General features: G+C 41.4%; 1 protein-coding gene across 1 annotated transcript; it reads right to left on the bottom strand.

The window, feature by feature from the left end:
* Nucleotides 1-1,395: 1,395 nt before the first annotated feature.
* On the bottom strand, nucleotides 1,396-12,032 carry OSGIN1 (oxidative stress induced growth inhibitor 1). Its single transcript, XM_010584636.1, has 6 exons — nucleotides 11,894-12,032; nucleotides 7,540-7,642; nucleotides 4,860-4,996; nucleotides 4,414-4,605; nucleotides 3,988-4,079; nucleotides 1,396-3,307 (listed from the first exon to the last, which is right to left on the bottom strand). The coding sequence occupies exons 2-6, from the start codon at nucleotides 7,622-7,624 to the stop codon at nucleotides 2,314-2,316; spliced, it is 1,500 nt and encodes a 499-aa protein (XP_010582938.1). The 5' UTR covers nucleotides 7,625-7,642; nucleotides 11,894-12,032; the 3' UTR covers nucleotides 1,396-2,313.
* Nucleotides 12,033-16,076: the final 4,044 nt, after the last annotated feature.

Genomic DNA, 16,076 nt, shown 5'->3' on the forward strand with positions numbered 1-16,076 from the left:
TGTAATCCCCATATTGCCAGGATAACAGATTCAGGGGAACAACTACCATCTCATTTAGAGCAATACTGCCAAAGAGAGCCCTGAGGGCTTTGCCACCGCTCTGGCCAGTGAGCAATTACAGACCAGGAAACTCATTCACACCACCATTTCTGTGCCCCCAAAATCCTGAGGAGCCTCCAGTCTCAGCCTTCAGAGAAGAATGAGGATTGCTCTTTTAACACGTTGAGCCAGACTCTTCTCAGAGCTGTGCAGTTAAAAAAAAAAACAAACCACCACCACACACAAAAAAAACCACCAACACAAACCAAGAAGCAGTTGGTAAGCTGCAATAGGCACACTTCAACTAGTTAAGAAAATACCCCACAATTCTCAACAACAAAGGTGGTCAAATGTTGAATGGGGCAAGCAAGTGCTGACAGTGCAATCTCCATCCTGGAAGATACTCAAAGCTTTCCCCAACAAGGCACTGAGCAACCAGGTCTAACTTCAAAGCTTGCCCTGTTTTAGTGGCATTGGACCAGAGACCCTCAAGTGTCCCTTCTGATCTAAACTGTCTTATTGACTTACTAGACTAGGCCCTGATTTGAGATTTTTCCAGACAGAAGAAAACAGTAGGTAACAGGATCTAAGATCCCCTAGGCAAGAACATGCTTGGCAAATAGCTTGGTTTGGTATTGTGTTTTAGCCTCACAAGAGACAGACACTGCCAAAGCACTCTACAAGGGTTCTCTATCCTACTGGAGAGAGGAAGATACACAGAAAGCAAATCCACAGTGTTGTGCTCCGAGGCAGTAGAAAGATGCAGGATTTAGCAGGCACAAACTACAACCTGGTGCTTGCCAGGAAGCTGATGAACAGTTCATTATATCTTCACTGGGTGAGAGATTCAGTCACAGTTAAAAAAACCAAACACAGACTAAGTCTGAAATCACTTTATTGAAAAATTTAATACAAGAATAGTCAGTGGCAAAAATATTCAAGTGTGATACAGCAACACCACAAACAAGCTCCTTACACATCTCAACTTAAGATTGATTCATTTACAAACAGCCACTGTCTCCACATACTCAGCTTTCCAGAGACATGTGCAGCATCCTGTCATGTCAGTGAGTTTCAGTGCAGTCTGTCTTTACATCAGATAAGATTAGCTATGACTGATTTTTCCTGTGAGAGGTATGAAAGGCCTTGTAGGTCTGTTGAGAATGCTATTTGCAACACAAGGCATCATTCCCACCCACCCCAGCTCATTCAAAACACTGACTGAAAGCCTGTAACAAAATATTTTGCCAATAAAAATCTTTTAGGAAACAGTATGAAAAAATACTCTATATAGCATAAAACTATCAAAAAGTGACCGTGCCAATTTCCCCTTTACACAAATAGTACTCTAAAAAAAAAAATAAAAATCACATTACATTAGAAATTCACACAACATATAACATATTGCATCTTTCTGAAATACTCTTGTGCAGCAGAAGCCCCATATAGTACCCGGGCAGTTACAAGACAGACCAGTAGCTCCCCTTTAGTTCTGCTGTCTCTACAGCAGCTGCCAAGAATTTGGCTATCACAGTTTTAGGATTTAGAGGGTAGAAAGCTGCAAGATGGCAAACCAAGTGTTTGTAAATTAGTACCATTCCTTCTCAAGAAGGAGGAAAAAAAAATCACAGGAATCTCTTGATTAAAAAGATATTACATATTACTTGATGCTGGTGTCAGTGAAACAATACAGTTTTGACTGTTTCTGTGTCAGTTTTTATCTGCAGAGTACTACTTCATGTGCCAGAGAGGTACTTGCAGCATCTTTCAGTGATTTCTGCCCTAATAAGAGCATACAGCCAAGCCACAGGAGCAAATAAAACCACATTGGCTTACTTGGTTCCATGAAAAAACCACCATGAAACACTGACAGACACAGGGTTGTCTGCCTGCTGTCTGGAAATAATAAACATTGATTGTTCCCCAATTCAGTTTTCAGCAACCTTGAAGATGTTACATAAAAAAGAGTCATCACTATCTTGGCCCCTACTTTTCCAGGCACAAGATTCAAAGCCCCTGCAGCCTTCATGCACAGCTATGCAGAAAAGGAGCTGAATCCCTAGGGATTGAAGGCATTGCCGTGTGCAAAACCCACTCTGTATTTGGTGACTTAATCTTCTCAAATAACTCAGCAAGAACTTAGTTACTCTCTGCATAACCTTGGAGAATACCAGGAGTGGGCTTTACATTTGAGGATGTAAAATCAGATGACCTGCTCCTCTAAGAAAACAGCAGTAGCCCATTCAGACACAGTTAGCATAGGGATTTTTTTTGTTAGGGGGGATTTTTGTTTGCTTTCTTTAACAGAGAGCTGGCAACAGCCAGAGCCCCTCCCTGTACAAAGCGTACAAAGTTATCTCCAGCTAGAGGTCCTAGAGCATAAAGCCCTTTCTCCTGAGTGCATTCATAGGTGAATGGATCAACATCTATGGGATTCCTCTTTGGATTGACTGGTTGGTCACTGTCCATTGCCAAGTCAATGGCATTATTTGGCAGAAAGGAGAGGTTGGGGTTTGAGCCAGTTAGAACAAGAGCCATGGAAATTTTATAAACTTTCTGGTAGCCATTCTTGTCTTGAAAGATACATTTCTTGTCCTTGCCGAAGGATAGCACATGATGTTCAGGAAGGCTAACGTAACACTCATAGGGCCCAGCACAAGCAGCTGACTGTTCTTTCATCATCTGATGGACTTTGTGGTATTCAGGGTACATCATTTTGGGGAGCTGGTTAAAAATAAGACCCGGATCACTGACTTGTCTCCGAAAAACATGGATTACTGGAATATTGCAATGGTGAGCAAAGAGAATCGCATCAGCAGCTGTCAGGCCAGCACCTACAATCAAGACTGGATCTGACATAATGCCAATGCTGTTGTTCTTCACTGCTTCCTCCAGAGCAGACAGCTGGTGATGGACATAGGAAAGGTTCTCTCCCTTGACCCCAAGCCAAGTAGGACTATCGTATGTTCCTGTAGCTAAGACCACATTCTCTGCATAGATGGAGAAGGGCTCTTTATCACCTTTCACAGTTTTGAAAAATCCATCCACCTGAAAGACCTCCGCACTTTTCTCATTGAAGTTCCAGAGTGAGTCACTATTCTCCGGCAGATCTTTCTGTGTGTGGTTGGAGATGCTCTCTGCACTCACTTTCCTCACAGAGGTCACAACAGTACCACATCTGAAATTCTTCTGCAGTCCTTTCTTCATCACATAGTGTTGGTAATATTGAGCAATGTCTTCTGCTGTGGCTCTATTGTTTCTGAGGCCTCTGTAATATAGTACAAACAAAGGTCAAGCAGCAGTTAAGTAAGAGACTGGAATTTCTGCCCTTTTCCACTGAATGTATCCTAGAGCCATCTATCCCTGCACTACCAGAGAAGACTTATCTAGTTTCCCTGACTTCAGCAAAGTTATTCCTGGTATATGGAGCTAACACTCAGATCCACAAGCTGTTGGACAGAGGCAGCTTTCTCTAGCATGAATCCAATCCCCAAGAACATGATTGCTCATTTATGCTTTCCTCTCACATCTTACTTCCATTCCATTTTTAACTCCTGGAATTTTTAATATTAATTGTTACAGATCTCAAGAGCAGAATCACCTCAGAGACAGTAGAGTAGCTGAGCTGATTGTACTTGTCATTAGGGAGAGCAGCAGTAGACACAGAAGTCAGATGACCATGCCTTTATCAAGCTTTATTCAGAACTCATGGTCCCTGTGATTCATCTCTCCAGGGGGTGTTGAGAAGGACACATTCCAAGCAGCACTGCAACTTTACCTGAATCACTGAATGCAGAATGGACTTTTACTGGGGGGTTGGGAGGGTGTCCTTTCTCTCACTAGAATCATCCATAACAGATGGGTAGCTACATTCAAGAAGTCCACTCCAGTCCAGGTTCCCAAATAACCTCCAGATGTTTGCAAATAATCACACCACAGATATCTTACCTTCTCTTTTGCTTTAGCCAGTCTTTGAATGGGAGATCTGGGAGTCCCATCCATTCCCCTCTACTCAGGGTAACCATAGAGCCCTCAATAGACTGGAACAAGAAACACAGTTAAATGACTTTCAGTTATTTAATGCAAGAAGCGAAATGCAATTTTGTCATGTTTCAATATGGCACAGATCATGAAATCAGTGATTTCCTCTGATCTGCTGTCATGGATGAAACCATCCACATTCTCCAAAAAGAACAACAGACTGGAAGTATAATTACCTCTCATGCTTTTTTCCCTTTTAAACTTTTGCTTGTCTATATACATTAAATTAAACATGGCTGACTCCATATTAAAGGAGCTTTTGCAATATCCAGTCAACACATTTGGCTATCTTACAGCACGGAGACTTAAGCAGTTAGGCTTCAGTTCACCTACATGCCAGGCACCTCCAGGAGCATTTCTGCCAAGGACCAGGTGAGGGATGGCTCTGTTGGTCTCGTGCCACCAAGTGAGGACAGATTCTGCTGTTCCACCAAAGTCTGTGTCTGGACGCTGAAGAGTATCAAACAGAAGAGCCACAGGGCTGTGGGATCGTCCCTCCAACCCTTCAGACAGGTACTCCAAATCCTAAAGAGAGGCAGATCAGATAATCAAAATACTTGTCCTGCCAGGCAGCAGACGGCTTGTTACTCCAGTATTTCCAGTCAGTGGTTCTGGTGTTCCGCAAAGCTCATTTACCAGCACACAGACCCTGTTATTGTGCGTACTTCGCTTAAGGCTCATTCTGTCCATGTACTTTGGAAATTCAAATCAGGTTATCACTCATAATATACCCCTAGGATGCTTTACTGTGATGTTATACTGTTTCTTTTTACACAAACCTGGTCCAAAATGGAGACATCTGGTGCCTCTTCCAGTTTCCTCTGAAGAATGGGATGAGGATGAAGAGAGCCTCTTTTGAAGTAAGGGATGTTGCCTGACAGCAAATATGAAAGACAGATTCCTGAAGGTCCATTCCCTAAAAAGACACAATGGAGAAGAATTTATACTCCTGCAGATAAAGCAGCCCTTTGAAGAGTTTTTCTAATATCCAGACCAATTCAAAGGTTATGACACTGCTGTGGGTACAGAGGATTTTCTATTCCACGTTGACTACTGACTTATTGGATGGAGTTGGGGAAGTAATTTTACTCTCATATTTCCCCTTCTCCTCAGTTGCATCTAGTTGCATTGCAAGGTCTTCAGAACTTGCTGAAAAGACATTGGGTTAAACAAGCCAGAGGTTAACATCACTTAAAGCTTGAAGTCTCTAGCATGCTGATGAATTGAGTTATTGCTCATTAACTACTTTAAAGGTTTAGAAACTGGTCACATACTGACTGGGGACCTCAGCTCTCCTGGATGCACATTTCAAACCAGTGCAGAGTAGTTCATTGCACACAGGATACAGAGTAAGTCCAGAAAAGAGAGTAACTATTGAAGTGAATGGGAAACAGCTCTGCTCAGTAAGAAATGCCATCTAACGAGGGTATGTGGCAATAGTAGTTTTGACTAACAGTTCTTGAGAACACTTGCAAATGGGAACCAGCCCTACCATGGTACTGCAGGCAGTGTGTTAAAAAAAAAAACTCTCTCTGCCATGCCAAGACAACCCCTCAGAATACAGCACTTTGAACAGATTGCTGCATGACTGAACTCCTGCTGACCACCCAACAGCCAGTGGAAAAACTTGATATATGTGACTCCAAAGCCCAGTGAGAGTAGCTCGTGGAAAGTTTTCACATGGCTGTTCTCCAGCACGTTTAACATTTTACAGTGTCTGCATAACTAGGTGTCAGCCTCTCCGGCTGCTCAGGCTTTGCTGCTCACTAGTATGTGAGCAACCACCATTACATAATGCAGTGACGATGTCGGGAAGGAGAGCTGAAGTGACACAGCAGCCTGTGTTGGCACAGTGCCTGTGCTGCATGTGAGAGTGACTGGAGCAAAGGCTGCTTCTTGGAGATTTGAGACAGAGGGAGGCTCAGGCTGTAAAGTTAACAGTGGGCTGAGCTATGTGAAGGGCAGTATATGCCGCAGCTGGGGCCAAAGTCTGCTGTGCTGAGCAAGGACCAGCAGCTGCCGGTCGGTGTTTGGAATATTCCACTTGCAGGAAAGTTATCCAAAACCAACAGCAACAAAAATTAAAAGCAAACTAAACTGCAGCTATAGTGAAATATAACACTTTTCAGGTCACTTCTTCACTTTAGGAAGTACAAGGAGGCACCTAAGCCAAACTTAAATCACCTGAGTGCACAACACTCAGCAACACATACACCGGATTTACTCTGAACCACATCTAAGTTTGATATGGATGGTCATAAGTACAGCTGCTTCTGCAGCTCAAACTATTCTAGAAAGCAACTGCTTTCATGAGGCTGCCAGCACAGCCGAGGGAGCCCACAGCCTTCCTGGAGCAGGGCCTGGGGAAGTAGCTGGAACCTGCATGCAATGTCCAGCTGCAGTGAAACAGTTGAGCTGTTTCAGCCCAACAGCCTCCTCAGAGTGCACATCCTCACACTGGTGCTTCTGAGGCTTTAGTGACATCTCCATGCTGGACCCCTATATAGGTGCACTAGGGAGGTACCAAAATATCCTCCCTCCCACCTAAATACTTGTACAACTGGGCAGTAAAAAGTCACTCTCAGACTAGAACCTGCTGGGAGTAGTGTCCTTGTCAAACTCACTTTTAGCAAGGAATAAGTGTGATTTATGTGGTGCACTAACTTTGGACTAGCTCTCTCAGGTGCTATAAATTAGATGACAGATAAGGAAGGAACCCAGCTCTACAAGGCATTTAAACACATGCTCAGATAAGCAGGGTCCAACACCTGTGCTCGAGCACAGCTCATGATCGGTCACAGAGGGGAACGCACTGACATCACTACTTGGGCTTTGCTCCAAGAATCACCTCACATTACAAAGCTCCCCTCTTGCATGGGAGACAAGACAGTTACTACATAACCTGTTTCCTAAACTGGTAAAAAACCCGCAGCTTTTTACCGTTCTATTAAATCTGTACAAAATCAGTGTAGCTGATTTGCATTTTAAAATAAATCTGTGAAAAATTTCAAGAAACTTTAACAGCATCTGTGGCACTTTCTAAACACACACAATGGGGAAAAAACATCACACAAACCCACCTCCATTCAAGCACTACAGATAATCACTTCACAGCAAGTTGATTAACTATCTGTAGTGGAAAAGTTTCAATCCCTTCTAAATATCCGACAGAGAAAAACCAGGCCCAGCTGAACTGATGCCCAAAAGGTTACCAATTTTACTATTAAAAAAAGAGGTATGTGTTATAGTTAGTCAGATAACTAGTTCCCTACTTCCCACAACTCTTAGTGGTCTTTCTCTTAGTACTAGAGAAAGTTTGACTATCAGGGGAGGAATGCAGAAACAGTAGTCAGGCCTTTCTGGTTTGAATAAGAACATGTGGTATGAGAGCTGAAGATAGTAAGTCCAAAGCAACAACAGCACGAGAGTGCACAGTAATGCTCGCAGGAGAAAGCTCACCTATGATCACAACAGGCAGTGGCTTCAACCCACTCTTATTCTGGGGTCTGGTCAATAGAGCATACATCTTCCTGTCCGGAAGCATTTAGGTCCTGGAGTCTACCTGTTAAAACAAGTAAGTTTTGAATTATTTGCTTTTTTGACAAAAAAACCCTGTGACTTTCTACAGTCCACAAACCCAGGTTCATCTTTTAAAGTATTATCCTTGCATTGCAGACCATCACATTACACTTCCACACTCAGGTCAGGGCTACTTATCTTTTTCTCCTCTTGCCCCCAAAACCAAAGGATGATTCCCTGATTATACACAACACACACACACACAAAAAAAAAAAAAAAAAAAAAAAAAAAGAGAGAGAATCTTTATCTTTCTCTTCCACACATGAATTCCAGTCCCTCCAGAACAGCTGGCAACTGGCAACTTCAATAACCCTCTGGCTACAGTAACTGCAGTGTTGCAGCTTGTTAATGAAAACTTCACTTCTGCCCACACTGTGTAGAAAATTGTCATAATTATCATGAACACTTAGTACTTTTTAAAGCAACTTGGGCATTTACTGGTAAGTAGAGCAAACCTCATTCCAGACTTCTGCCCAAAGGCTGGAAATCTCCTGGCTGCATTTTCAAGTATGTACCATTCCATCACTACAGGGTTTTTTGAGAAGTGCTACTTTAGTTCCTGAATCTTTTCTTAATTTTCCAGAAAACAGAGAGTTCTAGGTCTGAACAAGTAAATAACAACAAGTCTTTAAACTAAATATACATAATAATTACCTTGGAGACTAAGGTGTCATTAGAGTGGAATCTACAAAACTAATCTAATCATTATGCAGATATTCAATGAACAGTGAATCAAAGTTTTTTGCCATTCCTGCAGGAATCCTAGCATGTCAAATAATGACTTCTGTAGTTTTCCAGGGAATTCAACTATACTGTCACTAATCTAGAAAAGTTAAAAGTTACTTTTACTGCAACAAACATGAGATTTTTTTAATTCAGCATAAGCTTTTAAGGTATTCTACAGAGAACACAGTCTTTTATAAAAACATTATTCTCATTTTGGAAAGCCAAGTAAAAATCCACTGAATGGCATGACTTTGTTCAGTAGGGCATGCTCTCCACACCCTTTTCAAGTGCAGAAAGATATTTGGAAAGTGCACTGCACCCTTCCATAAGGTCTGGCACATCACTGCCTTTGACAAAGATATTGCAGTAAATGTCATCCTACAAGTGTAATGCTCCACTTTAAGCCTGACATTTACATCACCAGCAACTACAGTAATGAGGCAAGACCCTGGTGATTGAATGAGCAGCCAGAAAACCACAGGTGAGTTGGTTTTGCAGAATCCCAGGCTTCAGGAGGAGTCTTGTAAGTGCATTTGCCTGCAAGGATGTGACAGTTCTCATATACACCAATATACAGCCATCGTTGGGCTAGACAGAGCTGTTCCAAGACGACTGGGTTCATCCAAGTAAAGAGGCACTTAAGGCTTACAAGCTGAATTCAAAAGTAGGAGCTTTGCATCACAGCTTAGTAACGCTTACTGGTTGCCTATTACTACTTAACTAAGCATTAGTCTAAGACTCTCATGCATTTTGCCTGACAGGGCAAGAACCACTTAAAAGACATAATAGTTGTGCTTTCTAATTTAAGTCATTTCAAGCATCTAGCTTTGAAGAGAGTTGGATTTCAAGGAAACAGGTTCCCAGTTTAATTGGGACTCAAAGGCAGATGCATACACTACAGAAGATGAACACTTCAGTGTGTTAATGTCCATACCAAGGCATGCATCCCTGGTAGCTGCAGGAGCACAGCCTAACTGTCCAAGTATTTCCCAAGCCTTTTGGGTAGGTTCTCCCACATGAACCAAAACCTGCACCACCTTCAGCAGACTGTTGTGTAAGTTTACCTCCAAATAATTCCCTACCACAAAGCTCCAGAGCTGCAATTTGTAGAATTCAGCACTAGCACTTGGGACGGCCAGAGACACCAAAGGAACAGGACACTGGTGTGACCAGTAAGGTATTCCCCTCAAACCAGCTAAACCACAGTACCTATCTGAAGGTTAGCAGAGGTTTCTTCTCCATCATAACAAATAAATCCCCTCCATGGCTGTACTACAGAAGGAGACAAGTTCTTATTAATTTTTCCTAACACAGAGTGCACATCTTATTTCTGTGAAACTATTGGGAGTCTGGAAAAGAGAAGCAAGATCTCTGGAAGCGATCTTCCAGGTTTCTGCTCCATAGCACTCTGCAACAGCATGCACAGAATGACTGTATGCACTCTGTAGACAGTGGTAACCCAGTAACATCTGTGGGACTTTTGCTGGAAGGCCTGCAGAACCAACCCAATACTGCACATGGCAACAGTTCCAGGAAAGCAGCAAAGCCAGCATACAAATCAGCCTGCAAGTCTGTTTGCAAGACTTGGGCGCAAAGTCATGCCATTGTGTGCCAGCATTTTTCTGGGGGAGTCTGAAGAGGACAAAAAAGGCACAAGACTGTAGAAGTCAGCCTGGCAGTCCTCCTTGCTTTAGAGGAAGGTTGCCTTGGCTCCTGGCCATTGCACCACGCCATGCTACCCCACCCTGATAAAGAGTAAAGCCAGCAGCTGCTGGCTCACTCTCCTCATTTCACCCTCCTCCTCCTCCATTCTGTACCTTTTGACACATGAAAAAAGGTGCATTTGCTAGAATTAAACCAAATCTTAATGGCTAGAGGAGCACAATTGTTAGTCTGATGAAATTACTAGATCCATGCACATACATGACCATTTTTAGCCACAGTTTATTCAGAATCTGGGTTCACAAAACCCCATAATGACGATTTTAGTACTACCCACTTTGTTTCCTAAAGTTTTGACACTGCACAATTCTATCAACACAAGATTAACTATCGGAAATGCTTCTGTTTATCCTAGCATGTCTCTACAAATGAGAGAAGTCCCTTCCATAGCCTATAGCTGCCATCTCTATAATTCATAGTTAATAATTCTTCTTTTTAAGTAAAAAGTGAACCAGATGCTAAACCCTGTTTATAGCTATTCCCGTCCTCTAGGCTAAATGTTTGACTTCTGGGGGTAAAACTGAACTCAGAGCATTTCAAGCATTTCAGTTTTAGGCCAGATGTTCACTTTTCCTGCCATTAGAATTAAAGGTGGATTATTTTAATTTTTTTTTTTTGGCAATCTTAGAATCAAGGGACAACATATACTTCAATAACCTGTACAGCTAATACAGCATAGCAGATGAAAGCCTGTTCTTGCAGAGGCTATTGGAAAGCATACAGGACATTGAAGTTAATTTCAAACCTATACAAAACTAGTTAGCAGCAAGAGAAAGCCTGAGCTAGCAAGAAACTCAAGACTGCTCTTCTCGCCCTCCTTCTATTTAGAGTAGGTTGCTGGGCACTCACACTTAGCCAACTCAGTGACACTGATCCCTGTTCTGGCTCCTGCTTTAGGCTTCCTACTTTAAATAGGCATCTCTTTCCTCTTCATTTGGGAGCATGCTGCAAGCTCCACAATTTATCTCCTCGCTGCTTCCAAAGCCTTTCAGTGTCTATGTGATGTTACATAATTGTTCTGGCTTAGAAAAGCACCCAGCTCATTCTGGGCCAAACTCTGCATACCTTCCCAACACAGCCTTAAGCCTAGAGGGACTGTAACTCACATAAAGTCAGTCAGTGTGGCCCCTAGTAGTTCCAGGCTGCACAACTGAAACAGGTTTTAAGTAAGTAAAAGAAAAAGCAAAGATGCATTTAGCAAGACAGTGACACCATGATCTTTAGCAGAAATAAAAAGCCAAGTTACATCAGTCATATGCAAGTAGCTCTCCCTGTATCATCAATGAGACTTTCGCTCAAGTAAGGACCACCGAGTGTGGCCTGTACAGCACATGGGGAAAGTTTAAAAGAGCAGTGCAGTCAGTATATAAATAATGGAAGAGACTGAAAGAGCTACCATGACACTCAGGTTTAAACAAGAACAATTCTAACACAAATGCAACAGTTTTCTTCAGCTTCATTTCTTCATCAACTCATTCATTTCACCAGCAGTTTTTAAAATTTAATTCATCAGTGCTTTTAAAAATAAAAAAGCAGGCATCTCCATAGCTTTTACATTTTATGCTTTCCTACAAGTTTCAGAAGTTTGTTTCCCCCCCACCCCTTGCATTATCACTCTTACATGCCAGGCCAGTTACCCCACAAACACAATTAAGGTATGTGGAAAAAAATTCAACTTTATGGTACATAACAATACTGCCTTTTGAAAAACACCCCTGTGATATTCAGAAAGCAATGTTACAGTATGCCAGACAGAGGTCTCTAGATTTACTTATACCCTTCTTACCTTTAGCAGCAGGTCCGATGAGAAGTAGGACCTTTATGGAAATGCCTGTACAGCCTGGAACGCCAACCAAACTACAAACCTTGAATCCTGCCTCTGCTCTTAGACAGCTGTTTAAATCTAGTAGGCTAGCAGCACTAAGAGAGGAGAGGAGGAGCTGAAATGAATGGAGGCGGAGCAAGGAAAATACTTATAAGCATGAGTCAGCAGGAATATTTCCCTTCCTAGATTGTGAATGAATGATGTAGTGATCTTCCTTAGTAATGTTCAGCTGACTACATGACTACAGCAAAAGCAGGCTTATAGGAACCATGCATGGCAGAAGTCCTGCACTGAACAAATATCTTCATTTTTAACACTCAGGGCTAAACCTGAGACCCTATAAAATGCAATGCTTCCTGTGGCAGAACTGGGTTTTTCCTCTGTATTTAAAAGAAAAACTGCTGGTTATAGTTACAGGTGGGAATGAAAGTGATAGGATAGCACTGTATGCTTGCTTTAAAACTAGTCATATCTTTGGCCACAAAAGGACAAGAAAATGTGATTACTTACTTCCTACTTTGGACAGTTTGTGGGTTTAGTTTCACCTTATATCATAGATATAGTGGGTCTGAAAAGATGGACTTCAGTTTATCTTTTTTTCTTCAGTGAGATAAAGTCTTATAAACCTGTTGCACAGTAGCGGTAAAATGAGTCTGACTACTTCCCGTAAAACTTGAAACTTACCACGATTTTTATCCAAGATATCTTACTCAATTCAGTGGAATAATCGATCAAGCTTGCTAAATTTAAAGTGCCCTTAACAAATGAAATAAATTTGTGCCAAAGTGTTCAGTTCAAGTAGTAAGTGCAGCATATTTTTATCTCTGAGGTCATCTGTTTTGAAACTACAGTCTCCAGGGAATCAGGAGGACTGCTGATACCCAGTTAAGATGCATACTTTCAACCACGTGATATAAAAGATAAAAACAGTTCATAAGAAAGAATTCTGTACTCACAATCCACATCAAAGTAGGATGCTTCATAATCTATTTTAATTCCACCAGAATAAGTTGTTTTAATAATTACGAAGCCATCATTTCACTTAAAATTTAACTAACAGGGATTCCTCTGAAAATCTGACTCAGTAAATACTTATCAGACTGAGGAGTGGTGGGTTTGGGGTTTGGTTTGGGGTTTTTTTATTATTATTTTATTTTTTAAGGTCTTTCAAGTTGCCTGGGCCTTCATCCAAGGTAGCATTTGCACAGAGCTCTTAAATAACTCATACTGATTTTTTGACAGGAGAAAAGGCTTTTATATGCATTATTCAGATATTTATTGGCAGGTAACAAATGTACATGTATCAGTCAAGGAAAAATTAAGCTTCCAGAGAAACTAAGGCATTTGTTTGGTTAGGTGATTTAAGACTGTCCTGTTGCCAGGTTTTTCAAAAGCCTTCTTCAATACATTGCAGTGTTGCATGTCAGTGTTTTAGAACAAAGATGTTCAAGTCCATACATGCTCATAGCATAGATACAAGAGGAAGCCATATGATGGTTTGGCAGACTTTATAAGCAGTAAAATCAGGAATACTTCCTATGTGTGCAAACCTGCAGAAATAAAGTTGTGCTCTATGTACAAGAAGAGGAGATCCTCTCCACTTCCCACCAGAATTTGGAAAACTAGAATCTGTATTACCTCCGCAAATAAAGCCAGGATGTCTTTCCAAAACCACAAGCTCCATCATATTTTTGCACAGAGTATAATTCTTTACAAGAAAATGTTAATGTACAACAATAACCTGCTGTCTTTTATTTGCTTGTACAATAAGACCATTGAATACAGCAATTTAGGGGCTTATTTTTTATAGATATCCCAACAAACACATCACATGGAATATATATCAATGTTACTGTTTCTTCTCGTGTTCCTCATCTAGAAACAAATAATTCAGCCCAACACTTTGTCTGCACAAACTTTCCAGAAGAGGAAGTAATTGTGCAATCTGCACTTGACCTGGCAGCCAGCCTTTGACCTACAAATTTATGCAATTCACTTATATTTTCTTCCCGATTAATTGCAAGCAGTATATTCAGATTAGTTAAGTGCCCAAGTAAAAAGCTTATATAGACTTCCAGCATGACTTTGCACTTCATAGCTGTCAGAGTAAGCAGTTGACTAACAACACTAACTCCTTTCTTTGCACAAACTGATAAAACATGTTATTGATGCAGATTTAAGGGTCTTTAGAGGGCTTCAGATTTTTAAAGAAAAACTCATCTAAACTACTAGTCTGTAGGCTCATTCATTGAGGTGTATTGCACTATACTCCAGCTGAGATCTGAAGAGTCCAGATCTCTATCACAGGGTACAAATAGATTTGTCACTTAAGCAGACACTGTCAGCTAAATGGATTATTTGCAAGGGTTTCTCCTCTGTTCTTTAAACGTTTTCCTTTTAAAAAATAAGATAGTAAAGCTTAGCCTCTAATGAACATTATCGAGAAAACAGATACTAAGCTAGATTAGCAAGACACCACCAAATGATCTAGCCAAAGCAAAATAATATTTATGCAGCAGCTTGTGAAAAGATTCCTTCTTTAAAAAGTTGTTTGGTTTTTTTTTTAAATAGGACCTATGACATTAAGGACTGCCTTCAGATAATGTAAAGGACCAATGTTATCTTCATCTGTACTTGCAAAAACACAGGGCACAGGGGTAGAGCACTACATTTGCTTTTATAGGAATAAGCCTTACACATAATATAATGGTAGCTAGGCAAATCATCCCCTATCAGGGTGTACGGAGGAATTCAAAACACTGTACAACTCATCAGTCCCCCCCGAGAAGGTTTTGGCCTGCAGAAAAGAGGGGCAGACTTCATGGTTGTCATTCATTCCACCTTCAAGTCATACAGTTGCAAGTCTGCAGTCCACAGTATCAGCAATCTTGGGTGCATTTGTTGCCAAGGTCAGTTTGTTTCCCTTTAGGTCAGCCATAACATAGTTCTCAGAACTCCAACAAGTTGATGCTATGTTTTACCAAGGTAAAATTTGAATAATATGCCAGGAAGCATGGACAGAGCCATAGCACTGTTCTGGGGGAACATTTTGCACCTGAACCATCTCTTGTTGCAAGAAATTTCCTTGTTACCAACTGACTTTTCACCTCAGGTCACTAAGTTCTACTCATGAGACATGCCAGATAGCCCTGATTCTGCTGTCCTCTGATTTGGGGGAGCTTAAGGAGTAACACCCCTCTGGTGTCAGAATTCATTGCTGTTACCTCTGCTGCTGACAGCTCATGGCGGAACACTTCTTACAGTACCTCTGTAGCACCCACCCTCCCCTCTAGCCAAACTTAAGGTGTACCATCACTATGTGCCAAATTATCATGACATACTACTTTGTTTCACACATTAGAACTTCATGTTCTGCTGGCTCTTTGTAATTAGAGGAACACTCCCAGTGTGATCCTCCATGGGCCACGGCAGTGCTTTGATGTTTCTTTCAATTATGGTGGAACACAAATACAAAATTCTGCATGTTTTCCGCCTAAGAGAACATTCAGTGCAGATCATTTAATCTAAGGCAGAATCTCAAATTCAGGTGTTAGAAAAGCTGACCACATATTTTGCTTCTATATGATGTCTGTGCAGTACCTAAAATCCAGCTTTGCTCTGTTGCTGCCTAAAGCATCTCCACTCTTTTCACACAGAAAAACTTCCACTTACAAAACAGTATGTTAGCTTATGCACCAAAACTAGAACCCACATATTTAATAATATATGGTTTGACATCAGTACTGAAACATTTTACCTGGTTTCTTTTTGCTTCAACTGAAAAAAACCCACATTTGTCACCAACACCATAACCTGGACCCACATCAGCAAGATGCTCCCTCTAGATGTCCTGGCATCTCCCGAATCAGAAGTGGCAAGCTGTGGCCACACCACCTCTGACAGCAGCTGGATCTCTGAGGTACGTTACTTGCTCTGCTAAATGGCAGAGGTAAAAAAGCCATGGGGAAGCCCAGATAATTGCTAGGCTTGACAGAAAAAGCAGCTCAGGCAACTTTGCAAGTGTGAGACCCAGTTCTGCTCTCAGTTATACTTGCGACTTCCTACATGTGTTTGTGCTTTCACATGGCTTCCTCTAAAGAAAGATTTGGCCCAGAGCACGTGTCCAACTTTCCCATGTCCCTGT

The sequence above is a fragment of the Haliaeetus leucocephalus genome, unplaced genomic scaffold, assembly GCF_000737465.1.
Source record: "Haliaeetus leucocephalus isolate CR32 unplaced genomic scaffold, Haliaeetus_leucocephalus-4.0 Scaffold92, whole genome shotgun sequence".
In the NCBI taxonomy this organism is placed as follows: Eukaryota; Metazoa; Chordata; class Aves; order Accipitriformes; family Accipitridae; genus Haliaeetus; species Haliaeetus leucocephalus.

Excerpts from the sequence above, each read along its gene's own strand:
- OSGIN1 (XM_010584636.1), bottom strand. The coding sequence starts at position 7,624 with ATGCTTCCGGACAGGAAGATGTATGCTCTATTGACCAGACCCCAGAAT. Across the intron at positions 4,997-7,539 it reads ACTGCCTGTTGTGATCATAG|GGAATGGACCTTCAGGAATC; the intron begins GTGAGCTTTCTC and ends GTGTCTTTTTAG. Across the intron at positions 3,308-3,987 it reads TGGCTAAAGCAAAAGAGAAG|AGGCCTCAGAAACAATAGAG; the intron begins GTAAGATATCTG and ends ACTATATTACAG.